At 38.3% G+C, this 27,695-nt stretch overlaps 1 protein-coding gene across 1 annotated transcript in view; it reads right to left on the minus strand.

Moving 5' to 3' along the window:
* GRIN3A (glutamate ionotropic receptor NMDA type subunit 3A) overlaps positions 1 to 27,695 on the minus strand; it is a 150,463-nt gene that overhangs the window by 34,640 nt on the left and 88,128 nt on the right. The window contains exons 4-6 of the mRNA XM_036856781.1: positions 13,274 to 13,419; positions 9,094 to 9,209; positions 194 to 345 (exon numbers count right to left, since the gene is read on the minus strand). Of these exons, the coding sequence (XP_036712676.1) occupies positions 194 to 345; positions 9,094 to 9,209; positions 13,274 to 13,419 (414 nt within the window). The remainder of the gene's footprint in view (positions 1 to 193; positions 346 to 9,093; positions 9,210 to 13,273; positions 13,420 to 27,695) is intronic.

The raw sequence follows: 27,695 nt of genomic DNA on the forward strand, positions 1-27,695 counted from the left end.
AGACAAACTTGTCTTACAGAAAATTCCTATTGAATAGGCATCCTTCAAGTGAAATTAGGAGTAATCTAAATACCATGGTGAGTCTTAGGAGATGTAATAGCCTGGATTATTGGCCACATATGACAGCATTTCCTCATATTTTTCAAGGTAAAGCTGTACAAAGCATCAACATTATCAGCAGTTTTTCCCTTACCTCAGTGACAGCGAAACTTCTCTTGCCACAGGGAACCACCTTGTACCACTTGTCATATAGCACATCCATAAACCCATGTGACTTGTATTGACTGATTAGCTCGGATATATTGGAGGTCAAAGGAGAGTTGGGAGGGAGACCGATGCCGTATCCTAGGAGAAAATATAATCTCAGATGAGTGTTTCACCTGAGAGGTTCCTGAGATGTTGCCACCACACTTGCGTGATGTTGCTGTCAGGCCTGGTAACAAGGGCATAGTGAGCTTTCACCATCTTTCCTCCAAAGGACTCAAAAATGTCCAAGGTATACGGGGAGGGGGAAGGGTAAGTTGGGACGAAGTGAGAGGGTGGCATGGACATATATACACTACCAAATGTAAAATAGATAGCTAGTGGGAAGCAGCCGCATAGCACAGGGAGATCAGCTCGGTGCTTTGTGTCCACCTAGAGGGGTGGGATAGGGAGGGTGGGAGGGAGATGCCAGAGGGAGGGGATATGGGGATATATGTATACGTATAGCTGATTCATTTTGTGATACAGCAGAAACTAATACACCATTGTAAAGCAATTATACTCCAATAAAGATGTTAAAAAAATGTCCAAGGTATGATTACCTTGGATCTGCTACCTCTCTGAGTAAAAGAGATGAGTCTGGAAAGGAGAGGAATGAGCTGCGTGGTGTGTACTGGGGCACATTGTATTCCAAGGCTTTCTGCCCTTCCCTTCAAGATATTCTTTAGAAGCCATCTTTGAGGTCTTTACCAGGGCTAGGATTCCCTATCTACTTCTCCCAGAACCCCTCCCCTGGACCTTAAATACACAAAATTAGATGAATTACAATCCCTGGTTTATGAAATACTCTTATCATTGGTCATGCATGACCCTCTTTTACTTTTATTTTATTTTTTAATAATAGAATGAGACCATGTGAATGTACAATATAGCATAAGTACTAAAACATCAGCAAAAACTTGTCAAAAAAAAGGGAATCTGATAAAACCAAGTGTTGGTACAAATGTAGATCAATAAGATCACTTATTCGTTGCTTGTGGGAATGCAGATTGATGTACCCACTTTGGAAAACCGTTTGCTATTACTTTGTATAGTTGAAGATTTATAAGCTCTAAGACAAGCAACTTTAAGTACATTCCTAAAGAACTCCTCCATAACCACACCAGGAGATATGAACAAGAATGTTCTTAGAGGCATTGTTCATAATAGCAAAAATTGGAAACAACCCAAATGTTGACGAGAGAATGGGTAAATAAATTGTGGAATGTTTACACAATGGAATATTGTATAGTGTGAAACATAATGAACTAGAATGACATGGAATAATATGGATGACTCTTAGCAACACTGAATGAAAAAGGTCTATCCCAGAAGATTATAGCCTGAATCCATTGTGTAAATGTAAAAACATTCAGAACAAAACACTGTATTTTTAAGAATTCATATGTATGTGATAAAAGTATATTCAGAAAAAAGTCAAGGAATTGATAAACCAAATATCTGTGACAATGGTTATTCAAGGCAAGAGAGGAAGGGGAAAGGATGAAGGAGGAGCGTAAAGAAGATGTAATTGTTGTCAGAGTTTTATTAATTAGCTTGGACTCTGTATCCTCACTTAGTATGGGGCTTTACTTGCTTTCCAAACTGTTACTTCACTGTTAATCTCTTTGAAGAGCTATGTGAAAGAGCTAATTACCTACATTTTGTCTGTAGCTATTGGATAGCATAGTCGAAAAAAGATGTATTGCCCTCAAGATGATTGAGGAAGACAAACTGAAACTATAGCTAGCTCCTTTTTTCGCATATAAAGACCAAAAGGCTGTCAAGAATCCAAAGATACTTCATGGAAACAAATACTTGCTATAATGATTCCATCTTTTTTTTTTTAATTTATTTTTATTTATTTATTTTTGGCTGCATTGGGTCTTTTTTGCTGTGTGTGGGCTTTCTCTAGTTGCGGCGAGCAGGGGCTACTCTTCATTGTGGTGCTCTGGCTTCTCATTGCAGTGGCTTCTCTTGTTGCAGAGCTCAGGCTCTAGGCGTGTGGGCTTCAGTAGTTGTGGCACACGGGCTCAGTAGTTGTGGCTCACAGGCTCTAGAGCGCAGGCTCAGTAGCTGTGGCGCATGGGCTTAGTTGCTCCACAGCATGTGGGATCTTCCCGGACCAGGGCTTGAACCCGTGACCCCTGCATTGGCAGGCAGATTCTCAACCACTGCGCCACCAGGGAAGCCCAATGATTCCATCTTACAATTTATTTCCAAGGACATTAGTTTTTGTTCTTTTTTTAAATTACAGATACACAAATCCTTTTTTAAAAAATATAGGGCTTGAGATTTGTGTATAACTAATAAAAGAGAGGAAATAAGTAATACAGAAAAAATTTTTGCGTTTTAAAGAGCTATATGTTTTTTTCCCCCTGGTAATTTTGTTTGTTCCTTAACAATGGCGAGTCAAGGAAATGATGACAATGTCAAGAGCATGATTAGAATTTTCCATTCAAAGAGCTATTTTGAGTGCCTATTTTGTGCCTAGTAGTTTTGGTTTGAAAGGCAAGACTGACAATAAAAGACTTTACACAGGCAGTCTGTTCTTCTGCTGATTCTACCATGAAATAACATTTTTTTAAAGTAATGGGTAACTATACGGAAGTAACCGATTTTCTTTAGAAACTTTTATTATAATGAATGCTATTGACAAATTCAGTTGCACAGATTTTCATTCAGTACCTATTTACATGTCAGGCACAATACTAGTCATGTGTATGATAATATTCACTGACTAATTCACACATTTATTCATTCACTCATTCATCCATTCAACAAATATTTATGAGTGAATAGGCACTGTGTTAAGTGGTTGGGATTTAGCAGTGAGCAAGGTAAATATGGTCCCTGCTGTCATGGAGTATACACTCTCTTAGGGAGACATATATTAAACAATGCACTGCATAATGATTATTTCATTACAACTGAGGCATCCCAGCTTGTACCAGCTTGAGGGAGAAGAACTGGGACTTATACAAACAAATAGTAGAAGATCTTGGAACTGTCTGGTGGGTATGGGTTGATGGTCAGGATCATTAGGTCAGGTTTGCTGAATATTTTATATTTTTTCCCCTGGAGGCAATAATTTTCAACAACAACAATTTCTAATACTTATAGAGGGCTTACTATACACCAAGTACTGCTCTATAATAAACTTTTTACATGTCTTACCCCACTTTGTAGATCATGCACTAGTCTAAGATTGCATACTGGAGTGTGGCATACAGGTCAGTTAAATCACTCTGGGATTCTAATAATGAGAACTAGAACATACTGAGCCCTACTGTGTGCCAGATACCATTCCGCATGTGTTTAACCCCTATGTGAACCCATGCAGAGTAGAGACTTAAAGATTGAATAGGGCTTCCCTGGTGGCACAGTGGTTGAGAGTCTGCCTGCCGATGCAGGGGACACGGGTTCGAGCCCTGGTCCGGGAGGATCCCACATGCCGTGGAGCAACTAAGCCCGTGCGCCACAACTACTGAGCCTGCGTGTCTGGAGTCGTGCTCCGTAACGAGAGGCCGCGACAGTGAGAGGCCCATGCACCGTGATGCAGAGTGGCCCCCGCTCGCCGCAACTGGAGAAAGCCCTCGCGCAGAAACGAAGAACCAACACAGCCATAAATAAAATAAATAAATTTATAAAAAAAAAAAAAAAGATTGAATAAATATACAGCCCAAGTTCACACAGCTCATAGATGGCAAAGCTAGCATTTGAAATTAGGTCTGTTTGAGTCTAAAACCAATGCTCCCTCCACTGTATCCATTATAGCATGTGACCAAGGCAAAGGAATACTTGACCTATTCCTCCCCTTCAAACAGGCCCTATCACTACAATCATATTGATATAATCTCCCTAAACCAGGCAATGCAGTAAAAAACTACAATCATCTAAACTGGTGGTTTGAATTCAGCAGACACAAGTATATATTATTCACGGGCAGATTTTGTCATAAACTTCTCAATAAGTTGTGTAAATATAGTGTAAGTACAGCCCCAATTGGTATATGATTGTACATAAATGAGGAAATTAACTAGCAAGGACCCTCCCTGACTATATTGTTTCTCCTAAAAATCCCCTTAAAGCCAGTAATTCCAGCACAGGTTACTGTAATCATGGCAGAATTGTTTTCATTTTTCATTTGATAAGCATTTATTGCATTCATCTATTCATTAATTCCACAAACAGGGGTTGAATGCTATTCTGTCCCAGACACTCTGACAAGTGCTGTGGAATTTACCAAGTTAAATTAGACACCAAGTCTATCCATATGAAGCTCATGGTGGCACGGGGGAGATGAAGCATGCATAAATAATTACACAGCATGGTAGAATGTTATAGGACTTTTCTTGAGAAAAAAGAGAGGTGAGTCATAAATTCAATAAACATAAAATATAATGACAAAGATGCAACGAAGAGGATGAAGAAAACTCTGTTGTTAGGAGGAGAGAGATTGCTACCAGATGAAGGGATGAGAGAAGGCATCTTGGAGTGATTCTTGATAGTGGTATTTTGGATAGATGAGACCAAAATGCGTGATAAGAAAGTTTAAAAATTGGAAATTAATATTTATGATAAATTTACATATTCTAAGAATAGAATTTTGGCAGTACAACAAAAGTATAAAAATTGCCTTAGGGAAAAAGCTATGTTGAAGTTGCAGAGACATTTATAAAAAATTGCTACATAGGAGATAATAAATATTAAATCACTCCATTCCATCATGTCAAGGTTAATTTGTAATTGACCGCTAAAAATAGATTCCTGTTCTTTAAAATTTTCTGTTAATGCATATATTAAATATTGATATTTTAATAATTATTGGCATAAATAATTATTATTATTATCTAATTAAAACAAACTATGCATATGGAACAAGGGGAGAAACAGGAAAACAAAGTTATGTGGCAATTTGAAGAGGTATGTGTTAAAAGACATAAAAATCAATTTTATTCAGAAACATAAAATAGTAAAACCATTTTTGTCCTCTTTATCAGCTGCTTTTCAAATTTGATTGTGTTCATTGGTCAAAGAATTCTTAATTTTAAATTGCTGACTCAACTTAGCAGCCTGAGTTGCTTTCATTATCATTAGAAACGTGGCTTTGCAATAAAGACGAGGTTGACTATTTTGTGGTTGATAGATGAAGCAAAATGGAATCCTTCAACCCTAGAGATGAAGGCTTCAGGCACCCTTGAAATTGGATACAGCTTAATAGCCCAAGAGAACAATTTTCAGAATAGAATTCTGATCTTTTCCCCATGGATAAATCAGCTTTACTCAGCTAAGAGTGGTGGAAATATATTTTGGCTAGCAAATGTATAGTTAGAAATTCATAGACTTCAAAAATCTTCCTGAAATGTGGTTGGAAAATAGATATTTTGAAAATAAGGTCTTAGATAGGGTTAATAAGACTTCAGGAAGAAAAATTAATTCTGTTTTATGGTCTGGCCTTGGAATACCATATTTAGCTACTGCAGGGCAATGGTTGAGAACATATTGGAATAGTCCTAACCTTAAAGGAGACTTTAAAAATGGGTTTCCCTTACCCCCAGCACATCAAAGTGGAGAGAGAAGTATGTGTGTGAAGCTGAGATATATGAACGCTATCTATCCTAGGATAATTTATAATGAATTGGTCTCAATCTATTAATTCAATATAATGAATAATAATAATAATTTATTGGGCACTTACTGTGTGCTTGTACATGCTTAACACATATTATTTTACTTACTCTTCACGACAACTCTGTCATAGATGTACTATTCACAAACCCATTATGCAGATGAGGACCTGCCCAATGTAGCACAGTTAGTAAAAGAAACTCTATTCTAACCCAAGTACTCAGACTCCAGAGCTAGTGCTCCAAGCACTGTATTAAATAATTAGTGGAAAGCAAGTAACAGAACAAACTCAAAAACGCGCAAAGTCTTCAGCAGAAAGGTCACAAATCAGTACTGTGCAGTTCCATTACTCTTTCTTCTCATTTGACCTTTACTGTCAGCTAACTCCAATGCGTAAATTTGGGACATGTATTCATTTATCTCAACACTTTCTTTTTTTCCAGAGTGCACAATATGTCTTTTTGTCCCTGGTGTATGGTTTTTAATATGACCAGAGACTTTCCATATGCTCTTGAATTCTTAAAAGTTTTGGTTTGCTGCACTGAAGACTTACGAAAAGGTTTCAAACTCAATGTGGACTATTATCTTTCATTTGTCCCACTTGACCTTTAAACCTTAAATAAATGCAGGATGGTGAAGTTGGGAGGGGTATTCAGTAGTCACATCGAGTTGGTATAATGTCGTTACTACAGAGAGCGAATGTACATTCAGCATGAAGGAATCAGTGGACTCCATTTTCTTTCCTAACTTCCCGAAGTCATTTAAGCACTTTGGAAAGTGTATGCAGACCTTCAGGGTGCTTTTGATTACCTACAATAATAAGTGAATTAGGTACTTATTTCAAATACAACCTAATAGTTATATAATACGTAATACATCATTTATTACATAACTGATATATGCTTTGCATTATACTAGGTCCTATGACAGGATACAGATAGACATATGAAACATTCCTGTAAGCTAAGTGGGTAAAAATTGTTCATAAATTGCTTTTATGATATATTTATGCCTATGAAGTCTAATTAATTAATAATAAAGTCCACATTTTCATAAGTTCACGAATCCTAAATGTTGCTAAAGGAAAGCATATAATATTTTTTAAAAATTTCATGAGAGAGAAATATTCCATAAAAATCTATGAGATTAACTTTTTTGTTAAAAGCAGCAATCAAGACTTTTACTAGTATCTCTATCATGTTGTTTTTAACTTATGTGTCCTCCCTTTGTGTTTTACAAAGTTTTGCTTTTAGGTTGTAAACTTGTTCACAGAGGCAGTATTGAATTAAAATTTCTGATTTGCACCTCACCCAGAATAAACCTGCAATGGTTTTTTTAGAATAAGCCAACAATGACGAGACCGTTCTCTGTATTCAAATCTGTAGTCTCTCTGCTCTCTTGCAGAGAGAGCACTTCCTTGCGCCATTTTGTATTTATCCCCTTTGAAAACAACGCGGTATCTGGAGATGATGGGAACTGCAAGACACCAAGTCTCAGGAGCACAGATGGAAATGTAAACAGGAAACCAGTGGGGAGTTAATTGTGTGGCATCTGGCACTGGGGTCTAGCAGAGGCAAACAAGCTATCTCACCACTGCCTTTTGACAAGATAGAGTTGCCCCCTAAGACAAAGGTGGAAAATAGAGTCCTTCATTCTTTTGCCCACTACAGATAATTCATTGTTAACAGCTGCTAATGGCAAAAGGGACCTCAATTACCCAGTGCATGTAGGACAGAAAAAAAAAAAGTAACATCTCTTCCATATCCCTAGATGCCACAAAAACTGGGTATTTTCCCACTGTTACATCAAAATGAGGTTATATAATGAATGTTCTTTGGTTTTCTAGTTTTTCTTTGGCTTTTCTTTTTGTGCCCTGCTACATCAGACTGTCATTTTTTTTTTTAAACATCTTTATTGGAGTATAATTGCTTTACAATGGTGTATTAGTTTCTGCTTTATAACATAGTGAATCAGCTATACATATACATATATCCCCATATCTCCTCTCTCTTGTGTCAGACTGTCATCTTAATAGAAGATCCCTACCACTAAATCTCTCTCTTCCTGAGTTCTATTCCTGGTTCAGGTGGAGGTAGCTTTGCCTGGAGAGGGGATTGATTTCTCTTAGGAGAGGATTGATTTCTCTTAGGAGAAGGCTCGAAGAAACAGCATCAGCTGTTACATTCTCATTCATCACAAAAACGAAGACTGAAGTAAAAAATTTGCTGATGTATTTAGGGGAGACAGGGACCAACTGTGGTTGGGGAATTGGAATCTGAATAGTCTCGATATACTAGTTAACATACAGGAAAGTATAGTTTTCTGGAAATAGGACTTGGGCACCCCCGTGGGATTGTTTCAAGTCAAAGTGCTTTCTGACAAGTGAGTATGGCTGTTTTGGGAGCCAGCATGTACTGTCAGAGGAGGGAAGCTGGGAACTGGGCGATGTGAAATTTGCTGGTTCAGGCTACCAGCTCCATATATCAACTGTTGTCCAGAATGCAAGGAGCTACTGACAAAGCAGTCTTTCTTTGGTCCTTAAGTTTGATTGATTGGTTGACCAAATTGAAAGCAAAAATTTGCTGCCAGTGGGAAGAAAGACAAACTCAAGGTCCCAAACAAGGTTTTGTTTAGGACTCTTAGAGGTTACTAAACCACAAAAGTTGATTTTTTTCTACTTATTTTCCAATAGTGGAAATATTTATTTAAGGGCCATGAGATTTGGATTCTAATTCTAGTATTATCATCTAATTGTGTGATTATGAGGAAGTGATAAAATGTCTCTGGGCTTTCTTGTGGATAAAACTGAGTAGATTGGATTAAATCAACACTGGGGTCCTTCCAGTTGTAATGCAGTCATTCTAGTTTTAGCATCAGATTCATTACAGGATTTGGACATTAGAAAATACAGATTAAATTAAAACTGGACTCCCTATTTATTACACTGTCACCACTCCCAGATATCTAAAGCAACATTGTTTGGATAACAATGGCGTTTTGGTTGTTGTTTTTCTAACAATTGGATAACAATATGTTTGTGGAGTAGGGAGAAAATAAATACCTAACTTCAGCAACTTAATAGCTGAGTGCTTAAGAGCTGAAAATGAAAACAGGGAAGATGAATAGGTCTTTGCCTCTGACATTGGCATTTGTGACTTGCTAGGTTGGCAAACTGAGCACATTCCGAGTAAAAGTGAATCAAGAATGACTGATTGATACCTTCCATGGCAAATGGCTTCCCCACAGTTAGAAGTTTGCAGTCAGCGTCTACTGACACTTCATAATCCAGAAGGGCTTTGTCCATAATGAAGGCATCTAGTTTCTCTGGATCATTCCTATGTTTAAGACGAGGAGAAGAAAAGTGAAAAATGATTCATTAATAGACAGGAAACCCTAAGGCTGACAGCTGGCTTTTGTTTAGGGAACAGAAACCTGGACAATAAGGGCAGTACAAGCTGGGCAGCTGCTGGCTCTGCCTTGCTGACATCTCACTGACCTGCAGAGAATAGACCAGGGGAAACAGACACTCTTATAAGAGAGCATGACATCTTTCCAGTGGATTCATCTACCAGTTTCTTTCATTACTTCTAAATCCAACAACAAAACCAGAGTGATTATGAATTGAATGGGAAGGTAAATAGTCAAGGTTCATTTCTCTTACAATAACTGAATGACTTCTTTGTGTAAGCATTGTATTTATTGTTCTCCATACATTTTACCCCTTATAATAACCTTGAGGGGGGTGGTAGTATCCCATTTTAGCAGATGGAAAAATTCAGGCTCAAAGAGTCAAAGTAACTTAATCCAGTCTACATAGCCAGTAAGTGTTGGAGCTGGGGGTCTCATTAATCAGTGTGTGAAAATTCTTAATTCTTTCTGTCATGATCACTATCATATTCTTCAGAGATCAGGCATTATTTCATATTTGGGAGTACATATTAAGGAAGTGCAAATAAGAGATCCAGCACTCTTGGGGAAAAGGGAGTTCAGGTCTCTTTAAAGTCCTTAGGCTGGTGTTCAATAAATGGAATGGGAAGCATATGTAATAGATCTTTGTAATCTGATTTATTAATATATCTCCAGAGACTCATGTTTCACTCCCATCCCAGGAGGCAGTTCAGGCAAAAATCATTTAAAGGCAGGTGTTTCTGGACTCTATCAGTGAGTCGGCTGTGGGCTGGGCTCAAGGTGCCAACAGACATCCTTGTGCATCCTTCATGTGTTCTCCCCAGTCTTTGGACATAGGCACAGAGATGGTCCCAAGGAAGGCAGTCAGCACTGGCTGAGCTCCACTTGCAAAGGTGGCAAGGGAGGATGAGTTTCAAAGGGAAATGTTTAAGGTGTATGCAATGACTCTTGTTTTCAGCTACCTCAAACTTTTTTTGGAAAGATATAAGACATACATCCATTTAATAAAGGCTTTCTGACCCTCAGTGCTGTCCAAACAGCTTGGCAAAGAGAACAACTCTTCTCTATCCCATCTGGGTCCAGTCATTCCTCTCTTAGAGCCAAAAATGAGGCTGTTGGAATTCCATACATAGGAGTAGCTTCTAAACTCAGAGGAGAACATGGCTAGGGCCCATCAAAAATCTAAAAGAGAAAGGCACCCTTAGACATCTCTAAGATTCATCATTGAGCGGCAAGTACCTTTTTGATGGCTTTGTCTGAGCCACACATGGACATACATTAAGTAGGTCAACATCCCTTCTTGGTGCCAATGACCATTGCTTCCTCTCTCTACTCTTTTAGGAGGTAAAATAGCCACTTCAAAATAAATCCCTTTTCCAGGAATATTGAATTTAAGTTACAGTGAGGCCTATGTTTAACTTTAGCCAAAATGAAAAACATCTCCCAGCTCGAGAGCTGTGGGAAGCTTCTAAAAGGGCTGGGGATAAGAACTGTCTCCTGGAAGCTGAAGATGAGGAACCTTAACGGAATCCTGGCAGTAAGATAAAAATCAAGCTGAAAGATGCTTCTCCAGTCAAATCTTGACTCTCACAGTACCAGAATGTACCTTGTGAGCTACACAGGAACAAGTTACCATTTACTAATAACTCTGCAAATATTTGTGGCAGCAATAACAATACAAAAAATTAGGGCTCAGTTTTTCTAACCAGTATTTCCTGAGGTCCATCTCAGTGGTATCCCTAAATAACTCATGATTTTGAAATACAAAGTGAAGTTATCTATGGCAGGTCTCTATTGCATAGCAAGGCAAGAAGCAATTAGCTCACAGACTCCCATGGGGCCCTAAGTCACTGGTGAGGAAGTGGCAGTGTTTGATCCAGGTATAAGGACCTTCTAGACTGGTTGAATCATCCTTATAGTTGGCATGGCCATGGCCTACAGTTGTTTCTCCCGTTATAAAATTATGCTGTCTTTTTGAGCATTCATTTAATAACACATATACCACAAAAGCCAGTCAGATATAAACATACTAAAAGTAATTAATACTTTACTAGGGATTAATTTATTGGAATACTCTCACCTCAGAAAGCAGGGCCCTAAGTGAGTAGGGTGAAGCCCAGGGGAATTCTGATGGGAGAGGGGAGGGACAGGTTTAACACAGGAACCTGTCTTTATAGGCGACTCCAGGGGTTGTGCTTGCAGGTCAGGGCACTCGGATGTCAGGGGGTAACTTGAAGACTGGTTGTTGGGAGTGGTGGCTAAGAGCATAGGCTTTATCTGGGCCAAAAGTGGAGAGAGAAGCCCAGAGAGAAGAAGGCAGAGGGCATTGATGATAAGCTCTGTTCCAATTTCACCTCAATCTATGAGTCACCTGGGGAGCTTTTTAAAATGCAGATTCCGGGACAGGGCCTGAGAGTTTGCATTTCTCACATGCACCCAAATGCTATCTGGTACACGGATGCTGCTGAAACATGCACTGTGTTTTGAACACCAAGGACCTACTCTCCGGTTTTGGTTTCCAGACTAGCCTGCAGCAGTGGTTGGATTCTAGAGACCTGGTTCTAGTCCTGACCCTGCCACTTGCTAGCTGTATTTCCATGGACAAGTTGCTTCTTTTGGAACTCAGCTCCTTCATCTGTGCCTGTTTTCCTGCCTAACAATTTCTTCTCCCCAGGCTAGAGGAGGGCCAACTCTGAGCACTTGGGCCTTCTAGGTGAAGCCTCCAGAATAAATGAATACCCTGAGTGGAGTGGAGCTGGAGACTGCAGCAGTGGCTTATCTCACCCTTTCACACTGCCATAAGGGCCCAGTTTGTCAGCCATTACTATCTAGCGGGGAGCCATCGCTGTCTCCCTGACATCTTATTCTTTTTCTCAGCCATGAATTTCCCTAAAGGAGAGGATAAAGAGGAGGAGCTGGGAGGCAAAGGAGCACTAAACTCTGTGTCAGAGAGGGACTCTAATGTTTTAATGTTCTTGCAAAATTGCAAGTGCCATTTCATAGTGCTTCAACACTATATATAACTGCAAATCTGAGAACACAAGGCTTCCTTTCTAGACTCTAGCTTAGTCCATAAAATTGTTTTAGGGGCTGATTACTAGAGCTCTTGAGAAACACAGAGCCCCTGTGTTCCATAAAATTATTTATTTCCCTTTCTTAAAAAAAAATTTGAGGTGCCAAGTCTTGTTGTCCTTTGGGGAGATTATTGTGTTTGACAATAGAGACACCAGTTTCCTGGTGCTGCACAATTCTAGGGACTGGAGTTTGAATGTATGTCATTGTCCTGAGACCATCAGGCAGGAGGGAGAGGACTGCTTGCCTGCATGCTGTGGTGCTTATCAGGAGCCATTCATCCCCTTCTCCCAGGCAGACTAGATGAGCAGACCCATAACTGCACCAACCTCTTTTGCATTCAGCTTCACTGAATTACAGGCTCTGGTAATCTGCCATGGTAATGTGATTGCTCTTGATTGCTTCTCATAAATGCCGATGAGAAGGATGCAGGCATGGGAATCATTGCCTTTTATCTTATTTTCTTTCTACAGGAAAGCTCTAAGATAAAGTCCACTTCCTTGTGATAAGTGGAGACAGTCCACATGCTTAGAGATTCACTGTGAAGGAAAGGGTTGCTTTGGGGCACTTTATCCTCTGGCCACATTCCCTGAGTGTTTGATCATTTCAGCACCATTGTTTTCCCAAGTGATGTCAAACCAACATTTACTTCCCCCACCATCTGCTACACTAATGACTGCACTGGCACTTTGATCAAAGCTACGGCCAACTTGGGACTGTGCAGGAACTAGTAAACTAGGTCACATAATTAAATGCACACTTATTCCATACTGCCTCCTGGATCTCACATGGTGTGAGATATTACTGAACACACAATGGATATATTTAGCTGTCATTTAAAAAAACCGACAAACACTACCTCAATAGCAAGACTTCTTTTTCATTGACAACTTTTTGGATGCAAGAGGTTGACACTCACTTCAGATACTCCACTCCATCGGGTGTGTCTGGTACATTGTATCTTCTCATATACTCATGCATCTCTGGGAAGCTTTGCCTCACATAATCTTCAGCACTGCTTTCCCGGACAGTTCCAAAGCGGAAACCTTGAGAGGGATGATGTAGCTATGAGGCAGAAAAAGAAGTGTCTTTAATACAAATTATTCTTAGAGTTGTTTTCAAAATTTTCTTTTCCATCATTCTTTGGAATCTAATAATGACTTAGGATTTTTCAAATGCACACAGTCATAAACAAATTTCCATGTGCCATGTGTACATGCTCTTTCATACAAGCTTTCACATAAGTAACTGTTCAATCTTCACATAAATAATTGTTCTATCTTCAGAAGCAAACAGATGAAAACAACAAACACAAAGTACAAAACAGCTTTCTCCTTTATATTGAGAACCTGTCAGAATTCTTTAGAAACTATAAAACGGTGTGTAGAATCAAACTTGGTATTAAAAATTGCTTATCAGACAAAGCATAAAGTTAAGATAGTAAATTAAAGATTGTGCCTTTCCTTGGTTAGAACTACACAAAGGCCAAGTTAAAACCTTGCATCCTGAGATTGAAATATACATGACCCCAAAGAGTGAACACATCTCTTTTATGTTTATTGGTCTTTATGCTGCAGTATATTTTAAGTTTGTTGAGTTTTTGGTGTAATTACAAAATGACCTCTTTCCTTTAAATGACTGTGTTACCAGTCATGCTTTATATTTGCTCAAATGGAATGGTATGTAAGACAATTAGGAGCAACAGAGGAGGAGGGTAGCAGGAATAGATCCAGTAATGGCACAGTTCTCCAGAATGTAAGACCTCACAGTGAGGAGAGGCAGTGTACTGGGAGTCCTGTAGAAGCTTTCTGTCACTAAGGATAATAAGAATACAGCACATGAGGCAGTATAGTTCATGGAAGTTGTACAGAAGTGTTAATATAGAATCTAGACTTATTTAAAATATAAGAATGAACTGGGATTGGGCTGTATTATGAAAATAGTCAAATGTACTGTAGTAAGCAGTATATTAGAGATTATACTTCTCCACAATTGTTATGTTAAAGTTCTTTAACTTTTTTGTTCTGCTTCGTGTTAACATATTTGATATCATTGGTTCTGACTGAAGCCCTGGGGACAGGAATTCACTGATGGGTTTCATGGAGTTTATAAGTCTCCTGAAATTCTAGGCAACATTTTTTGTAAATATGTGTTTGTAATTTTCTTCTATAAGGAAGATAGTACAGAGTTTCATATTTTTTTAAATAATTAGGTTTTCAAGTTGTTTATAGCCCCTACAGGTTAAGAAATCACTGAATTTGGTAACAAATAACTTATATTTGAAGATTAATTAGTTTTGACATACACCAGAGGTCTAACAATATGGCAATAGTTAAATAAATTATATGCCACATCCTTATAGAATGTTATCTAATGTATAAATCATGTTTGTGAAGCATATTTAATAAAACAAAGCAAATGCTCATATGACAAATTGAGAAAAAGCTTTTGTATGGTCTGATCAAAATTAAATATGTATATAATTATTTTAAATGCTATGACCCCCCCACAGATATCATATATGTACATGTACACACACACACACACACACACACACACACACACACACATACGTCTTGGAAAAAAATATATCAAGATATTAACAATGGTTCTTCCATTGATGGTGAAACTACAGGTGTATTTATTTATTTATAGATTGTTTATAGAAACATGCCTTATGTTTGTAAGTAAAAAAAACCTTTATTTTACAATCAGTGAAATAAATCACTCATTAATTTATTCAATATTTGGGGGAGGCAACTTTGTATAATTTTCAAAGTTACTGGGCCCACAAAGGTAAATACCTGCAATCATTGCCACAAAGGGACTCACCACCTGGTTTGTGGTATTTCTTTGGATATCCCACTGTTGAGCAGGTGATATGGCAAACCCTTGTGTTCCATACACTGAACAAATTCTAATGTTTTATGCCAGCATAACCTTAATGAGGCATCAATAATAATAGCTAACATTTATTGAGTATTATTTGCCAAATATGATGTTTACCTGCATTATCTTGATTAATCCTCATAAAAATTTTATGAAGAGGGCTCTATTAATACTTCCTTTTTAAAGATTAATCAACTGAAGCTCAGAGAAATATAGTAAGTAATAAGTAAGAGTAAGTAATAAAAGTAATAAGATCACACAGCTATAAGTAGAAGGAACTGGATTAGAACCCATGTCTGTTTGACTTCAAAGCCCACGCTGTTACCGACCACATCACCCTGCCTTCCAGCTCATGGCAGCAAATGGAGAGGAGATGTTTATTAGAATGAACTCACTAGTCTTTTAAAATAGTCTCCTTAAGCCTTAGGCCTAGGCTGCTCTCACAATAGCAAACTGCAGCCCTACGGCTTGAGCAAGGCAAATTTATCAGCATTCTGTTTGTCCAACACCTATTCATTGTTTAAGGCCTAGAACAAGACTCTCTGTGTGAAGTATTTGGCCTTATCTAGCTTCACCCTCCTATCCAGGAAGAACAAAAACAAAAATAATGTACTGCTTATTTATCTGTGCTGATACAGCACCTTGAATATACAGAATATGTAGGCTAGGTACTTATTTAGCCATCTTTCACAGTTTTCATGCCTATCTCCTTTGAGCCTCCCAAGAAACTTATGAGGTATTTCTGTTATCTTCCTTTTATAGATAAAGAAACTAAAGACTAGAAAGTTTGTTATTTGCCCAAGGTCATAGAGCTAGTAAACGTTGGATCTGGAATTTGAACCCAGATAGTCTGATGGAAAATAGTGAGCTCTGAACACCATGAACAGAGCTTCTGACACTATGTCATACTGACTCTGGGTCTGGTCATTACAAAACTTGCTACTTTTGTGACAGTCAGTGAGCTAAGGGCTTTGCACATTTTGAATTCTCACAATAATCCTGCAAGATAGATGTTATTTTCTTATTTTACATATTAAGATGCTGAGGTTCGGGCAAATTAATAATCAAATTCTCATAGCTAGCCATTAGCAAGATTCAGCTTATTCTTTTCCCTAACATGCAGACCAGGTTTCATTCATCTGTGGACCACAGTTACCTACTATGACACTTGGCACCTGATAAGGGCTCTATAAATGTTTGTCAAATCAATTAATTTTACCACTATTCTTCTATCCTCTCTTCACCCATTTAACTTCTATTCATCCTTCTATTCTCAGCTCAGTAATCACGGCCCTAACTTGCTGTCTAGGCCAGATGCTCCTTTCCTAAGCCCTCATAGCACGCATACCTTTCTTTTGTAGAACTTATTACAGTTAAACTTTTAAAATTTAATTGTGTAATAGTTTAATGTCTAGACTTTCAGCTTCTTCACTGGACTGGAAGTCTATGTAAAACATTTAATTAACTGTTGTATTCCAATGCCTTTCACCATGTAGTTGCTCAATAATATGCTTGATGAATGACTGACAGATTCTTTGAACCCACAGGGAGATGAGAGCTTTGTCATCCGACTAAGCACAAAAGGGACTGATGATATAGCTTACGACTCAAGCTTTTGAAACGAACCCTCCTTTTAAGGTAAAAGGGTCTTAGGTCAGTAATTAGAATACTTTTGTCTTACACATGAAAATAATCCTTTTTAGAAGTCCATTTTCTCACATTATGCTGTGACACTATCTTTATGGCCCATGAACTATTTCTAGGCAAACTCTGGACCTCTTTTCTTTGCTGAGTGCATCAATACATCACTCCTTCCCAAGACACTGGAGGGAGTTGTGAACCAGCAGATCAAAGCTCGGAATTCCCGAGGAGGACAGCTAGCCCTTTGTGTTATCTCCTTTTCATGTTTTCCCGCTGCCTTTTGCCAATGGGCTCCCACATCTCCCTGACATGGCTCTCATGCCTGTGAAGGAGCAGTTTTGAGAATGGAAAGTTCCTTCAACATTAACATAAATAACTAGGTTCTATGGGAGGAAGAATTTTGTTAGTCTGACAGGAACCCCACTCTAACCTGGATATGTATTACAAACACTGCCACTTCTCCAGTCCAAGCCACCATCGTTTCTGCCCTCTGCACATTCCCTCTCTTCCCCTCCAATCCAGTCAGGGTAATCTTCTTAGAGCCCAAAACGGATCATGTCACTCACTTGCTTAATACCTATCAATGGCTCCCCATAGCCCTTGGGATGAAGTTGAAATTCCTCACGTGGCCTCAGCATGATCCTTCTCCTGCCTTCTTCTCTCCAGCCTCTTCTCCCTACTCTCCCCCTGGCCTCTAAGCTTTAGCCAGTTCTCTCAGTTCTTCCAGCATATACTTTTTGCTTGATCAGAGCTCTTGCCCATAGCCTTCATTCTGCCTGGGATGCTCTGCCTCCTCAACCCTAACTTCCCTTTGTGTAGCTAACTCTAAAATGTCACTTGCTGGAGAAGGGTAGAGGGAAGGGATAGTTAAGGAGTTTGGGATTGACATGTACACACTGCTATACTTAATAAGGATAACCAACAAGGACCTACTGTATAGCACAGGGAACTCAGCTTAATGTTATATGGCAGCCTGGATGGGAGGGGAGTCTGGGGGAGAATGGATACATGTATATGTATAACTGAGTCACTTTGCTGTGCACCTGAAACTATCACAACATTGTTAATTGACTATACTCCAATATAAAATAAAAAGTTAAAAAAAATAAAAAATTAAATGTCACTTCCTCAGAGAAGACTTCACTGACCCCTAAACTAGATTAGGCCACCTGTAGCACCCTCCCATTGTACCCTGCAATTTCATATTGCATTAATAACATTTGGGATTATTTGTTCAATGTCTACTTTTCCTGCTAGCTTATAAACTTCCATGAGGGTTGGGCCTATGCCTGTCTCATTCGTGTAGTCCTAAGTCCTCAACAAATGTTAGCTGCTATTACTCTCATCATCATCATCATCATTATGCAGCAAACACGGTACAGAGCAGATGTTTGATAAGTATTGGTGTAATAAGTCTTCATTATTAACACAAATTCTCTTAGGTTAGATACATTACAAATTAGATACTTTTGTCACACTTCATGTTGTCTTTCTTTCCTTTTAAATATTAAATTTTTTCCTTTAATTCTTATCTTAATTCTTTCAAAACAGTATGTTCTTTTTTATTTCTATGTGTGAGTTCCAATAAAAAAAAAAAGCTTGAGCTACTGAGCAGTCACAGAATAATAGAATCAGAAAAGGGATCTAAGAAGCTATTGATGCAATTGGATGGACTAGCATAGTCTGCCCTTTGTGTCCATGTGGTGTGTAATTCAAAGAGCCAAGGATGTCAGAAAGCCTGCATCCAGGAGGGAGGATAAAAGTATACAAAGAGCTAAAGCAGTTGAGCTGCATTACAAGCATCACCAGGAAGTTCCAGAGAGAGAAAAATTTCTTTAAAGTTTCAGCTAAATATTTCACCAGCTCTTCCAATTCTATTTATATTTGTGTCAGCCTCTTCAGGCCTTGCAGAAATATCTAAGGTTAAACCATGTATTTGTATGTGAATTTTTCAGTATTAATGGAATACTGAACTCTACCCAGAGCACCTGTGTGGAGAATAATCAGATAGACATTTTGCAGAAAGCGGAGAAGTGGCTCAAAACAAGATGGAAGCAAACTCAAGAAATAATCAAGCTGCTCTGTCCATGGTAGATATGTTGATTTAGATTCAAAAACAATCTCAATATTAAGTATTTTCATTTAAGCTCTACATTTGTATTTATCTGAGATTGTTACTTAAGTATGAGTGGAATGTAGTCACTAGATCTGGTAAAATGTCCTTTGGAGGTGGGTGGAAAAGACCATTCTTAATTTCATCAATGGAATGGGATATACTAGGTATTGGGACGATAGTTCCTCCCCGTGCCAATATAATGTCCAGTTAAAACCTATGGACTGTATAATAGAGGGTGGTGTCAGAGTTCGGAGGGGCTTTAAAAGTCATCTACTCTGTTCACTGATGCTTGAATCTTTGATAGCAAAGCTAAATATATTACTTGGAATTTCTTCAAAATGTAGATTCTGACTCATTAGGTCTAGGTTGGAGCCTGAGAATCTGCATTTGTAACAAGCTTCCAGGTGATGCTGATACCTTGGTTCATGGACCAGATGTTAAGTAGCAAGGCTTTACTTATAACGTCACTATTATTTGCCTGTTAAGTCTCCGCTTGAATGTCTCCAGTGACAAGGAAATCACTTCTCTTGAAGCATATCTTCTGTATAGGAAGGGTGCCTTTGTGTTCCACCCAACAAATCTATCTATTTGAATATGTAATAATGATAATAATAAAAAAATAACAGCTAATATCATTTTTGGTTATTGTGGGTGTTCTGTTCATAAAAGGTTAAAACAAGCTTGATGGATCAGCCAAGCTCCCTAAAACAAGCACATTCATCCTTGAATCCCTGGGGGTCCAATATTTGTGTTCAATACCTAGCTGTCTTGGGAGTGGCCGTAGGAGAACTGAGCCCTCCCTGCTCCTTCCTCCCCTTGCTGGCATCACCACATCTTCACACACATCTCTGCTGCCACACTGGCCATCTTAATGCTTCTTTTTTCCACTCCGCTTGGGTTACAGGTGGGGGCTAGGGACTGAACTTGAAGAGGGGTATCAAAGTCAGGGAGGCTGTAAAAATAAGGAGTCCAGACTAGAGGAAAGATGAGTAGCTGCAGGAGATGCTAGAGATCATTTAGTCCATTCATTTTTATATATATCTTGCATTTATTAAGAACTTTCCATGTGTCAAGCATTGTGCTAAAACTTTAACATGGATTGTATATTTTAAGCCTCATAGCAACCCTATGAGGTATTTATTATCGTCTCCAACTTTCACATAAGAAGTAAGGTATGTGTTTAAATAACTTGCCCAAGATTGCTCAGCCAATATAGGAAGGTTCTGAACTTGGTCGGACTGCAGAGACTTTGTATGTAAACATTCCACTGCACTACTTCCTGATCTATACGATAAAGAGACTTAGGCTCTGATGAAAAAGGTGAACAAGAGACTTGCTCCAGGTCACACAAATAATGCAAAGGTGAGCTTGAAAAACCTGAACTCAGGCCCAAGTAGAATCCTGTTGAATGTATAATCCCCTCCCCAAATGAGTATGGCTGATAAAAAAAATTGTTCTTTGTTTCTTCTTTATAGTAAGCTATGTTCAACAACACTTTCCCATCTACTATTTATGAAACCACAAGTTTCCAGTCTTTATGTCCTTCTCTAAAAAATAATTTCCTGAGTTAAATTTGCTCAGCAACATCCATAAATGGCACTACGGTACTCATTTACCAGGCCTCTGGAAGTCCTTGGTATTTCTCTGTCTCATGTATAGTCATGCAAGGGTAGGGTCTGTTATCATAGTCTTTGTAGTGTCTAAAAGCTAGATATTATAGGATTTCTAGAGGGGAATTATCGCTATTCTGCTACAAATGTTCAATCTCTGTCTTTGTTGACTGTTCCCTTTCTTTGATGAAATTCACTTTGTTTTGCTTCTTCTCTGACCCTGGTCTAATGTGTCATTCTATTCATCTGGAGCAGGCTACCCTTTTCAGTTCACTGAGACCATTCCAATTTATTCAAAATCCCCTTCAAATCCCATTTTATGCTGTGTGATCTTTTGGAGCTATGTCCATTTCTCCCTTATATGCCAGATTAATTATTTCACTACGGGTACTATAACACTACTGGTGTTTCCAAATACAGAGACATAGAATAATAATAATCTCATTGGTGGTGATGATGATGATGATGTAGCTCACCCTGTGCCAGGCATTGTTTAAATACTTTGGAGATATTAACCTTTATAATCCTTACAACAATCATATGAGGTTGATTCTATCATATCCATTTTATAGGTGAGCAGCCTGAGGCGCAGAGCAACTAACTAACTTGTCTAAGCTTATGGAGCCAGTAAATGACAGAACTGGGCAGTCTGTGTGGCTCCATTATTTATGCTCTTGACTCCCATTATACATAGCACAAAAGTTTTTGGCTTTACCAGCTATTCCCTTAATTGCCGTGAGAATCAGTTCCCTTATATGTAAAGCGGCTAACTGAAAGAGTTCAGCCATTGTACATGTAGCCCAACAGCCAGTGGGGGAGCTTAATTAGTCCCTAACAACTTCTTAATACTAGTAGCTATCTGTTGTGTTGATTACATGCATGGCCCTCCATACTCATAATCTCATTTCAGCCTTCCTATATCCCTATGAGATAGGTTCTGTTAATAGCTCTAGTTCATGGTTGTGGGCAAGTTCAGAAAGTTGAAAGAACTTTCCCCAGGCTCTTCAGCCCATGCTGTTGTTATACCCACTTATCAGGTGACTCTAGAACCCAGCTACAGGTAAAATTATTGTCTTAATGGGACTTTCAAAGGTAATTATGATCACAGTGCAATTACTTTAGAACCATAATTCCTCTAAATATGTAATTCCACTGTGATAGAATTGAAGTTTGAACCAGGTCAGCTGAGGCCAGAACCGACACCTCTTACAGAAAATGGGAGGATTCCATTCAGCTCATGGCATCAGGACAGCCCTGTCTTTTTGTTTATATAATTGACTTGCTATCCAGCCAAACTTCAAGGTGAAAAATGACCTGTGGACTGTGGAACTCAAACTTCTCACTTGAGTCATTGCGCATCACCAGCAGTACTGTACCCTGCAGACTGAGCAGGCAGTAAGGTGCTTGCTGAACCTAGACTCAGCAACTCTGGGCTGACTAAATGCAAATGAATGAAAACAGCTATAAATTTACCTGCAGTCTAGTGATGTAAGCTTTTTGGCACAACTCTACCCAAATCCTTATGGCACAGGGACTTGTTTTAATGCCATTTTTTATTTAATTATATAACAGAATAATTAAATATTAAAGTATGTCCAATTGGGCCTTCATTCAGGGTGGGCTGGATGCAAATGTACAGTAGGAGGTTTAGCCTAAAGGTCAGTAATCCCACAGCATCGACCCCAGGAAACCAGCCTCTTAGAGATCCGCTAAAGCAAAGCATCAAACAAGCAGAAAGACAAACTACTGAATAACAGAAAGAAGAGAAATGCTTTCCTCTTGCTTAAATTTTCCCTTAGGCTAGCCCTTGGTGGTGACTTGGGCTGTATTTAATAATTTTGTTTGCCATGGCTGAAGAGTCAATCTATCTTTGCTCTAGAGTGCTCAGGGAATCAGTGACTGAGCCATTATGATGGAGGGGCCCTCAAAGATTCAAGCATCTATCCTGAATATATGCATCCAGGAGAAGATACCTCCTCACTCCCCCTCCTCCAGGGCAGCCTGCCTGTAGCCTTGTTGCCAGCTTTTCCATTTCAGACCATCTCCCAGTTTATGAGTGAGCTGGTGTTTGCTTATCTTTCTCTTCTGTTCAGCACACTTGCTCCTGTTAAATGAATCACAAGAGCAGCACAACTAAAGTGGCGTTTTTGCTTTGTGAGCCAAGCACTAGCGCGTAGCAGTCAGCTGAGTTAAAGAGGCATTTTCTTTCTACTTCTTTTGCAAATTTCAGAAAATTTTCATGCAGCAATAAAAGTGACATGCAATGATTCATTTAGTTTGCAGTTGAGAAAAATGAAGATCAGCAAGATTAAGCAACTTGACCAAGATTAGATAGATAGCTAAGTGGAACTATGTCATACACACATTTAACAGATTGAACTTGTGTGCTGCCTCTAGAATTTAACCTGAATGCAAGTTCTAAATTCCACTATCTTGAGTAATTCTCACAAACAAACTAGGGGCATGAATTGAGGAGTTTATAATTCATATGCAGAAACTGGCTTGATGCAAACTGAAAAAGCAGGTCCAGGAACTTTTTCTAGTGTCTAGATAGTAGCAGTAAATGCTTTTAAGTGTTTGATGAATGAATATGCCCAGCGTGGAAAGAAAAAACAGTTTGCTCAGAACCAAAAATTCATGGTGTTAATTAATCTACACTGAGTTTAAAAAGATAAGTTAAATGTATCTCATCAGTTTAGAAGTAATTGTAAGTGGAAGCTATTTGATTGTTTTAAGATCATCTGTTAACATCAGTGTACATTAAAAAGTAGTAAAATATTTTTAACTACAAATATTGATTTATAAAATTTGGTCACTTAATTGAACTCTGAATTAACTCTTCCTCTTTTTTTGGGTTCATATTCTGAAGGGTAATTTTCAGATAAGTGGGCTTATCTGAAAAAATAGACCATTTCTTCTGAGAACTATAGAATGTTAGACCCAAGGTGATCTTAGAACCATTTAATTCATAATCCTTAATTTGCAGATGAAGAAATAGAGTTGATCAGGGTTAAATGACTTGCCCAAGGTCAAAGACTTGATTATGACAAAGTTGGAACCAGAACCTAGTTTCTTGGACTTTTGAGATAACATGAGTCATATTAATAAAAATAAAGTGTGACTAAATAGGTAATATTTAAGGATGAAAATTGAACAGAAACAACCTTGAATATCCAGATCAATGTTTAAGCTGTTCAAATGGAAATTATGGAAAAACTTAACTAGTTTCACTTTATGAAAAAAACATTCATTTACTTAATGCCACAACAGAACATGAATCTATTCTCACTGTAAAATGCAAACAGAAGTTTTATAGCATAGAACATTATAGTAGCTCTTTTTCCTTCCTGATTCTACAGCCTCCTCCAGTAGTAGCCATTGCTGATATTTTAGTTGTCATCATGCATATTCTTGAGCTTACCTCAGTCTCTAAGGGGCAGAATTTGGTATTCAGATGTCCTTTTCTGATTACAGCCTGGAAAATGTTCTAACTTGTTTGAGACTACTGTTTTAACGAACATGAAATAGGAGTTTAAGCCTAAATATGGAGTTAGCTGGCGTGCAAGCCACAAATAGAGTGACCCCAATCTCTTAGATTTCTATAGTAAGTTTTTTTTGTATTTGTCTATTTATTTTCAGCTAAAGAACTTCAAAAAAGCCTTCCATACATTTCCTCCCAACAATCCTGGGTTTCAGGAGGAAGGAATTGCTGTGTTCTCCATTATAGAATAGGAAACCAAACTCTGGAGAGATTAAGTGGGTGCAGTCTATTGATTGTATTAATGGCTCCAATTCTTCTCCCCTCTTTGATTTACTTCCTTTGCCATTTCACCATGAGTGCCCTCCCTCTTGGACTCTGGTCCCGAGCAGGTGACTTACTTTGGTCATTGGAGTGTTAGCAGACATGATGTTAGAACAGTCTCAGAAAAGTGCTTGTACCTTTCTGCTTGTGCTATAACCCTCTGCTGTCACCACGAGGACATGCCTGGTTTGCCTGCTGGATGATGAGACATGTGGAGTAGAGCCAGGTCACCCCAGCAAATATTAAAGCCACCCCAGATCAGTCAACAGCTACCTGCCCCCAGATACATAAGTAAACCTGTACTAGGTCAGCCAAACCTTGCAAACTTGTGAGCTATATAAATTTTTTTGTTGTATGCCACTGATGTTTATGGCTGCTTGTTATGTGGTATTACTGTAGTAACAGGAAATTGATACAGTGATACAGTGGTAATAACTATAAATGAGAATCCACAAATTTAACTAAGACTCTGCCTCTAAGCCTGGTGCTCATGTTATTTGGCCCAATTCTGCCTTTTTGCATTTATACATGCTATTACCTTTGCGTGGAATTCCTATTTCTGTTCCTCCTATTCTTCCTTTAAAATCCAGATTAGGTACCATCTCTTTTCAGAAGCCTTCTCTGATCTTCCCAAGAAAGAGTTAACTATCCTTGTGGGTGCCACCTCTCCCTTTTGCATATTTTTATTATTTCATTAATCACATTGCAGAGCAATTAGTTGTTTATTTGCATGTGTTTCTGAAGGGAATATGATTTTCTTTGAACTCTTTTAGAAATCATCATATTGCCCTCATTAATATTTTTAGAATTATAGTAATTGATAGAAGAACATGATAGAAGAAAGGAATAATTTCTTGCTGAATGATTTGAAGCATATTTCTGATTTGGTTTTGCCTGCTATGTAAGTTAGGATCCCTAGGTCAGGTGAAGGTTCAAGAACAAAGAATCCATTAATTCAGCACATATATATTATATATACTGTGTACCATTACCATGAGTAACAATAGGACAGGTCTCTACTCCAATGGAAAAAAACGATAAACAAAAGGCAAACTAGATACTTACAGATAGTGACACATTAAAGAAAGAAAGAAAAAAAATGGTATGATGAGATAGAAATTCAGGCGAGGTGGTCAGGGATATTGACATCCTCACTTGGTACTTAATGGTGAACGCGCTTCCTTTCCTGGTTTTACTGCAGGGTTTAATCTTAACTTGATTATACATTTTCTGAGAACAAAAATTGGGTGTAATGTTCTTTACATCTTACATAGACTCTAGGCACAGAGAATGGCTTGCTGGCTGATTTATTAAATTCATTGTGTGTGTGTGTGTGTGTGTGTGTGTGTTTCTGTGGTGTCTTCCCTTCAGATTTTGAAATTTATGCTACTTGCTTGGAGGGTTATTATAAGTCTGTAAATTCTACAAATAAATTTCATATTCCTTGGTAATACTTCTGGGCTGCTTCTGAGATTTCCCATTTGGAAATGGTCATAAGCTTTATTTTGAAGATGTATGTCAAAGCATAAATCCTGAATGCCATGACTGTTAGCTGTAATTCTTCCGGGAGAAGTCAAGGATGCAGTTGTTCTTGGCCTAAAGTTAGAGGTATGAGAAAAATAGCTAGAGTGGATCCTCAGCCCTTATATTAGATATAATCTGTTCTTCTTCATTCATCTGGTCATCTGGGATTATGGTCATCTACAACTCTGGAGAATTTAGATTTAACAAATAATTACAGAGCACTGATACTGGCCAGCCACTGTGTTCAGAAATTTTATACACATTATCTCATAATTGCATAAAGACAGGGCTATGAGTAGGTATTATTTTCAAGTCTATTTCTTAGGTGAGGAATCTGAGGCTTGGAGTTTAAGTAACTTGCCCAGGATCACAAAGCCAGTTATTTCCCAGAGACAAGATTCAAATACAAGTTTTCTGACTTGGAACAGGATTTAGAGGTCTTTCATTTTTGTCAGCAAATGTTTATCAAGTACCAGGCTCTGTATACAAAAATGATCAAAATGGCATGGGGCAATTCCCATGAGATGCTTTTATGTCACCCCATAAACCTCCGAATAAGAGAGGGAGAAGAGAAAAGGAAAGAGTGGGTTTGAGGGGTTCTGTGTAGCAGTTTGTCAATTTAGAAGAGCAATTTTTCCATTGAATTCCCTGGAGAGCCAGCAGTTCCCAATATTCTGTTCCCACCGAAGACACAGTCCCCTAGGGATGGAACTGACCGCCAATGGGTTGATCAGGGGTCCCAGGCAGTAAGCCTTGTGTCATGCCCCGTGACTGTGGTTTACGTGCTTTTGCCAACCTCCTTGGACCAGGGGACACCTGGGACAAACTGGCTTTCATATTTTCCTTCAAAGCCAACTGGTCAAGTAAACTTTTCTTTTATGAGGCTTGGTTTTCTATCAGCATTTAGTTTTTATGTATTCAGACTTTCCTCTAATATGCATAATTGCTGAAAGAAAAAGGCTGTAGAACAGCCATGAATTATGGCTCTTAGGGGAATGAACATTGCGGTTAATGTTGCAAGACAGCTTCCATTATAATCCTGTTTTCACATCCTTATGATTTTTTAGGGGGGATTAAGGGGAGGTAGAACTTTCCTTTGAGCTAAAATTTTCCATGGTTTGACTCAGCCCAAGGTGATTTTCAAAAATGAAACATTTGCACAAATGCCTCCATTTATTTCTTGAGTTATTGTATTTGGAAAATGCTGTTCATTTTTACTCCAAGTATTAATGCATAAAATATTCCAAGTATGGATGGCTATTAAAACTTCAGTCATCACATTCCACTTGTCTCAGGAATGACATCTGAGTACAACTGTAAAAGAATTATAATTCCCAAAGGCTAGATTCTCTGTACAACCATATTATAGCATTTAGTGCAAAAATGGTTAAAATATTTCATTAGTTTCAGAGTTTCACTGTAGTGCTTGGTTAGCACACAGCTTTTCACAGTGGAAATAAATATTTAGGTTACTTTTACTACTTTCAAATTTATAATGAACTCTAAAGTGACAAAATACATTTAAAAATAATTTCTATACTTTTTGAACTATAGTAATCGTGGTTTTAATTCTTTAGCTTAGATCTGTTTTAAGTGTGTCTCCTGTAAATGACACAGTATTGAGACAAAAAAAATGAAACCAACTTTTGGGGATCAGAATTACTAATAATTATCATAAAACCAAAACCAATTCTTCCCATATCTGAGAATATCTATTTAGAACTTGGGGCACGTATGTAGTAAGTGTTTTGTTCTATTG

This window comes from Balaenoptera musculus, chromosome 6, assembly GCF_009873245.2.
Source record: "Balaenoptera musculus isolate JJ_BM4_2016_0621 chromosome 6, mBalMus1.pri.v3, whole genome shotgun sequence".
Taxonomy (NCBI): Eukaryota; Metazoa; Chordata; class Mammalia; order Artiodactyla; family Balaenopteridae; genus Balaenoptera; species Balaenoptera musculus.